This window comes from Oreochromis niloticus, linkage group LG10 (assembly GCF_001858045.2).
Source record: "Oreochromis niloticus isolate F11D_XX linkage group LG10, O_niloticus_UMD_NMBU, whole genome shotgun sequence".
Taxonomy (NCBI): Eukaryota; Metazoa; Chordata; class Actinopteri; order Cichliformes; family Cichlidae; genus Oreochromis; species Oreochromis niloticus.
Window position 1 is genome coordinate 28,360,978 of NC_031975.2, and position 6,565 is coordinate 28,367,542.

Consider the following 6,565-nt stretch of genomic DNA (forward strand, 5'->3'; position numbering starts at 1 on the left):
GTAGTTACTTATTAAAGTAAATATTAATCAGACACACTTCAGATCTAAGCCTGAGTATTTGCTGCATTTTGAGAGACATTGCTACTTGGTTTGAAACAAATGAGAAAACCAGGCTGTCGTGTTTTCATTCTTTACCAATCTTTGTGTGGAAATGGGATTAAAACCAGAAATGCCAGATTTCAGTCAGCTTCCTGGAAAACATAAGGTGTCTGCCTGCACAGGTTTAACAACTCTGTGACAGGCCCAGGGACAGATGTTTCACTGTCTTTTTTTTCACCTACCACCAGAGGCAAACCAGAGTACATAGCTAAATCTCTCTTTCTCTCTCACACATACATGCACACTGTTCATGCTAAGACAATAGTGAATAGGAATAATCAACTATATTAATAACATGATTCCAGCTTTTGATCAACACCAGTGGTGGATCTGCCAATTCTGGTATTCTATGGCAAATACCAACTGGGCTCCATGGTGCTAGGCAGTGAGCACAGGGCCAAGTAGAGGATGTTGGGCCCTCAAGCCACCCTCACAAAGTCTGCGTCTTACTGTTTGGTCAGAGACATTTACACCAGTGGTCATTTAGTAACTCTGGTAATGTTCCTGTTCCTACTTGGACAAAGGAGCAGATACCAGTCCTGCTGATGGGTTAAGGTCCTTCTATGGCCCAGTCTAGCTCTCCTACTGTAGCTGCTTGTCCGTGGGAGGCACAGCAAACCTTCTGGCAATGGTATGTATGGTATGTAAAAACCATTCCTGTTTTGCGGGGTTGTCTCACTTTTGCTCCTCTGGTGCACCTGCTGTTAATTTCATCAGCACCAGAGCAGTTGAAACTGGTTAACAACCCCCTCTGCTACTTAGCTGACCAGATCAATATCCCAGAAGTTTAGAAGTGTCTCTTGAATTTTTTTGAGCAGTGTATTTCCTCTGACATCAAACCTTTTCATACATTTTTAATCCACTGTTTTAATCATGTGAGTGTTAAATGACTGAGAAAATACAGAACAAGTTTATTTGACCACCACCAAATATAAGGTTTATGTCACAGCTGCCCTACATTAACAGTATTGATCATTACCAAAATATTTCTCATGTTTCATTGAAGGTTAATCTACCAGTATGCACAATTATATTTGTAATGCTAAAATGTAATCATTATTATATTATATGACTTTTCATAACTACTTTTCTACAAAAAAGCAGACAAAAAGAAAAAGCACATTATTCTTTTGGGATTAAGGTGCCAAATTACAGTTGAAATCCTAACAGAAAAAATTGTTTTAGTTTTTGACTTCCCAGATAAGTCCAATGTTCCGGCTCACATTTCAGTATAAAAACGTGAATTCAGTTAGTTATCTGGCTAATAAATAATATTAAAATTATTTAGCTTTAAACAAGTTTTTGACATAAAATTTCTGAAATATTTGTGTTTTTTGTGTTAGGCTCGGTGTTCCCAGAGCTACAGTTCAGTTCATAAGGTAAATGTATACTGCAGAAATGCTTTCTTTACAAGCTAAAGCCATGACATAAGTATCGGTGTGATGGACCTCATTAGGTAACCTATTGTTGGTCATTCTGACTGGGCTCCTTCTACCGGTCCCCCCAGCCCAGCCGCCCAGTCAGATGTTACGCCCTTGGCTGCCTGTCATAACCCATATAGGGCGTATCTTTGCATCTTATATTAAGATCCTCTTCCTGCCTCCTTCACAGCGATGCTCATCGCTGTTTCATCAGATTGTCGGTGTTACTGAAAATCAGAAAGATGTGGAGCTCTGATGCTAAAGTTTTCGGTGAGGACAGAGCCGACGCTTTGGCGTCACGCCCGCAACTTTGACTCATCCACGTACGCCAGTTGCTCACTTCATCTCACAATAGCACATTCCAAATGAATGATCACTCCTAATAGAAATCATAACAATCACATAAAGGAACATAAGACATCTATTGTTATTGTTGTTGTTTTTTCGGTGTTAATTACAGTGAATTGCCTGGCGCGAACTTTGGGTTAGGGCAACTTGACCTCCCGTTTTTCTGCCCAGAGCTTTTTAGTTCAGAGGGCACGAGGTCACTAGAGAAAGCAAAAAACAAGAACAACAAAAAACAAACAAACAACGAAACTTTAAAGAAAAAAAAAAACACACTTTAGAGATGTATATGAATATGAAATATATGCATATGAATAGAGAAAGCTTCCGTTCCGTCAGTAATGGGAATCCTCAGTATGCAGCAATATCACATATAGGCAACATTTCCCCCGGTGAAGTTAAAAAACTTGCAGTGAGAGCAGTGTGGGATAATTTTTTCCACATTAGACAATGACCTTTCTAGTTGCCGCACCTTCACTTTAATATTAACACAAAGTTGCGGAGTGAACCGGTGAGTCCGGATTCCTCTGTCAGGTGATCTCATGTTTTTAAGACATCAGAGCTTCTCGGAGCTTTCAGAGATCGAACATCCAACTCAGAGCTTTCTAATCATCAAACACAAAAGGTAAGACATTTTATTTATTCGTTTAGTTTCGACTTTATGTATTAACCACAGTAAAATTATAAATATAACGAGCAGCAGTTTACTGTTTTAATTTAAGAAAGTAATGATATTATATTAATAACCAACATGTTGACAAGTAACAATTTGGGACTTAAAAGCAGAGGAATTCTTTAATGGTTATTGAGAAAGGCTGGAAGTGTAGTGAACATTTACCAGCTTTCCTGAAATGCACACCTGATTTTAAGAGGACTTGCAGAAGGAATTTTTCACCTTGCTCTTTCTTTTAGGCGCCACCATGACTTCTAAAATGGTTGTTCAGCAACCTCAGCCTATAATGTATACCCAAGAGTCTGATGAGTGGTCAAGTGGGATCTGTGACTGCTGTCAAGATGTGCCAGGGTGTAAGTGTCTCTTAATTATCTTCAAAGTTTATAGAACACTTATGCTCTGCTGTGATCGTCACACCTCTGTGACAAAGGAACTTATTTTGCTCACTCGAAGAGAAAATATTTATTTCTAATAATCTAATTTTTAAAACGGTACGAAACAAAATCAAAACAAACAACAAACAAACAAAATCGCTGTTTTCGTATTTACCTTATCTATAAATAACATAAAAACGAATCAAAGAGTTCTTTTGTTTTCTGGACCTGAACCTCCTGATGAAATCCAGGAAGCCACGCCTATATAAAGAATTAAGGTCGCGGCTTGTAGTATGTTTTTTTTTTTTTTTTTTTTTAAATGTAGTTAGAAAGGCATTGGTCCAAGAAAGAAAAAATGATTCATTAACATCCTCATGCTTTCATTTGTATTTTCAAACATGTGGTGTGCGTCATGTGATTGGTTGTTTTAATCAGACAAAAAAGAACGAAAGATGAATGTACTTCCGTCATACTTAGGTGTTATTTTTAAAATTAAAATCATAACTTGTACATACCCACATGCACAACTATAGCACTCATACTTAGTTTTTCCAAAGAAATAATAAACCGGTTTACACTATTTTCAAAGATCTGATTTGTTTCTGGCATTCATTTTCATTTCATTCTCTGCAAAAGGGAATTTCTATTCTAATAACAATTAGCGTCTTTTGAAAGCCCATACTCGCCTTTTTTTTCTTTTCTACATTAACTTACTGTGTCCTTGTATAATTTCAGAATCATAATGATGTTAGATTTGATGTCTTCTATGTTATCACTTAAATGGCCAAACCAAAATGACGATAGGACAACTATAAGACATTTTATTTTCAGTTTAAATCAATAATAATGCTACTTCCTTAAATAGATTTAAAGCAGACTTCTTTCTGACACATTCTACATAAATAGCGCTGTTTATTGTCCTGTTTTCTTTATTAAGCATTTTCAGGATTTTACGTGAGTGTGTGTAGTTGAGTGTTTTCCTGGTTTCGCAGTCCATATCATTTGCTTTTCTCTGTATTTTTGCCTCTTTCAGGCTGTTGTGCTTTTTGGTGCTTGCCCTGCTTTGCTTGCATAACTTCCAGAGATTATGGTGAGCCGCTCTGTCTCCCCCTGCTGGAGATTTTCAGTGGTTGGATCCCGGCAGTCACCATGTCCATGAGGGTCAACATGCGACAGCGCTATCGCATCAGGGTAAGGCCAATGTTTTCAGCTTTATACAGTCAGTTCCCGAAATGTTTGGACCAATATAATTAAATACATCAGACCCTGAGCATTCATTTGAGAGATTTTTTTTAAATCTTTTTTACTTTAAGCAGGTAACAGCAGGTGACCTGTTAATAGTCATTAAGTCACTGGTAATTGTCTTATAGCTAGAACTGTGTTTAGCCAAATAAGCAGAGTTTTAGAAACTAGAATATATTTGCTTTCAAATCAAGTCTGAAACCTGCATTTGTCCTTCTAGTATCAGATTTCTGTTTGGGTATGATATGTAAGAGAAATTAGATAAGAACCTAACCCTACCCCAACCTTGAAAAGGTCACTGCTGACCTGGTGGATGTTAAAGCTACAAAAACAAAACAAGTCCGTCTGACAGATAGAAAGAACATTAGAAGCTGCCAAACAGACTATACTCAGGAACATGAACATGCCTAGACATCCCCCCCAAAAAAGACAATAGTGGTGGATGATCGCTGAATCTTTTTGTTGGTAAAGAAAAACCTCTTCAACAGATCCAGCCTTGTGAAGAGCACTCTCTGGGAGAAAGGCATGTTACACAAGTCTACAATAAGAATTAGATTTCACAAAAACATCTCAAGTGTGTTCACTTAAAGTGCTACATTTAAAAAACTACATTAAACTAAAATACATTTTAAAAAAAGTCAGCTGTGTCTCAGAGGAAAGATGATCCTGAGCAGAATGACTAGAAAATAAAAAGCATGAAATAGTCTCGGAACAGCTCATGATCCCATCAAACAGCTGGATGTTGAAATGTGCAGAGTTAGAAAGTAGATTGGATGGTGCTTAACCCTAATGATGGGCACTGTTTTTCTTTTTTTTTTAGGTCAGAAAGTGGAATATTGTACAATTGCTGGCCAATTCAATGAAACTTTTTGAGTTTTGATGACTTTTGTTGGTCAGTCTGGTAAAGGTAAACAGTGTATTGCAGCATAATCATCAGGAACTGTAGAAAACTCACCTTAAGGAACAATAACTCCAAAACCAATTCAACATAGTGAAAAGCAAAAGGTTAATAAAGCAAGATTTTTTAGTCCAAACTGCTAAAACACAACCAAACTGTAACCGCACATCAAACCCCCCCCCCCCAAAAAAACCCCTGATTCATCTCTTTTCACAGGAAACATCATTTTAATATTAATGTAAAAAACTGATCAGATTGACTGTTTATTAACCAGGTGTGTCTGTATTTTATCTGCAGGGCACCATGTGTCGGGATTGCGTGATTTCGACTTTCTGTTGCGCCTGCAGCTGGTGTCAGATGTCCAGAGAAATGAAGAGAAGGAATGTTTCAGTTGTTATGGTCGGTGCCAAAAACACATAACCTCTTCGCTCTTCATCATCACCACCTGGGCTGCCGGTTATTTAATACACCACCATCTGCGTGGGGTGTCAGTAACGTTTTGCACCGATGACTCTTTTGAGGAGGAGGAGTGCTCACGTCACTGACAGAAATGTGTCTGTAAATATGACTTTATTAAAAGGAGACGATATCATGGCTTGCTGACTAAAACATTACAGAAATCTCTTAATAAATGTTAAAAATATATAATGACCTTAGTCTTGTATTTTAATCGTAATTTTTCTTTGTGAGTTTGCTTACATACACAACACTAATGGTTGCATTTAACACGTCACAATCTACGTTCACAATAAGCACTGGGATTCAGTAAATAAAAAAATTTGTATAAAAAACTGAAGAATGTATTTTTCTTATCCTGCTTGCAATTAAATAAACAAATAGCACAGAAATAAAAAGAGAGCATGGAGGTTTTATTTATTTGCGTTTATTACCAATAAAAAATAACCGCAGTATGTTCAGAAAGCAGTTAATTCTCTGAATGTCCCCTGTGCCTGGGCAAGACTCCACCTCAGGTTAAAGGCACACTGCACAGGAAGGTGACGCGGGCTCCTTTAAACACTTGTAAAAAAGTGACACGGCCACTAGAGGGAGTCAAACTCTTTACAATGAGTCCAACAGCTCGTTAAGGTTGAGGTCAGAGTGGGTCACACAGGATGAGACTGACTACAGCATCCCCACTCATGTTTCAGCTTACTGGCTGTAACACCTGTGTGCAGAGGAGGAGAAACAAGTCATGAAAACACCACACAATATAAGATATTTCAGTGTAGTTGATAAATCTTTGTTTCACCTCTGCAAAGTTGTCGAAGTCAGAAATAAAGCTGCAAGCAATTTTGTCACTGTCAGTAAGTCAATGTAAAATAAAGATAAAGTTTAGAATAGAATAATTTTGCTTGCCTACAGGAAAAAATGCAATATTATTATAAACACTGCAATATTACAAGTTTCAACTAAATAGTTACTTTCCTTGAAAATGATCCTTGCCTCAAGATTTCTTCAGGTAACAGAAAAATACCACAAATACAAGTTTTTAGTGATGGTTTTTTCACTCCCG

The 6,565-nt window shown here is 37.4% G+C and overlaps 1 protein-coding gene across 1 annotated transcript; it reads left to right on the plus strand.

Moving 5' to 3' along the window:
* Positions 1-2,224: 2,224 nt before the first annotated feature.
* LOC100711601 (cornifelin) lies at positions 2,225-5,900 on the plus strand. Its single transcript, XM_003453457.5, has 4 exons — positions 2,225-2,490; positions 2,778-2,891; positions 3,946-4,103; positions 5,350-5,900. Exons 2-4 carry the CDS (start codon positions 2,786-2,788, stop codon positions 5,470-5,472), a joined length of 387 nt encoding a protein of 128 aa, XP_003453505.1. The 5' UTR covers positions 2,225-2,490; positions 2,778-2,785; the 3' UTR covers positions 5,473-5,900.
* The last annotated feature ends 665 nt before the right edge of the window (positions 5,901-6,565 follow it).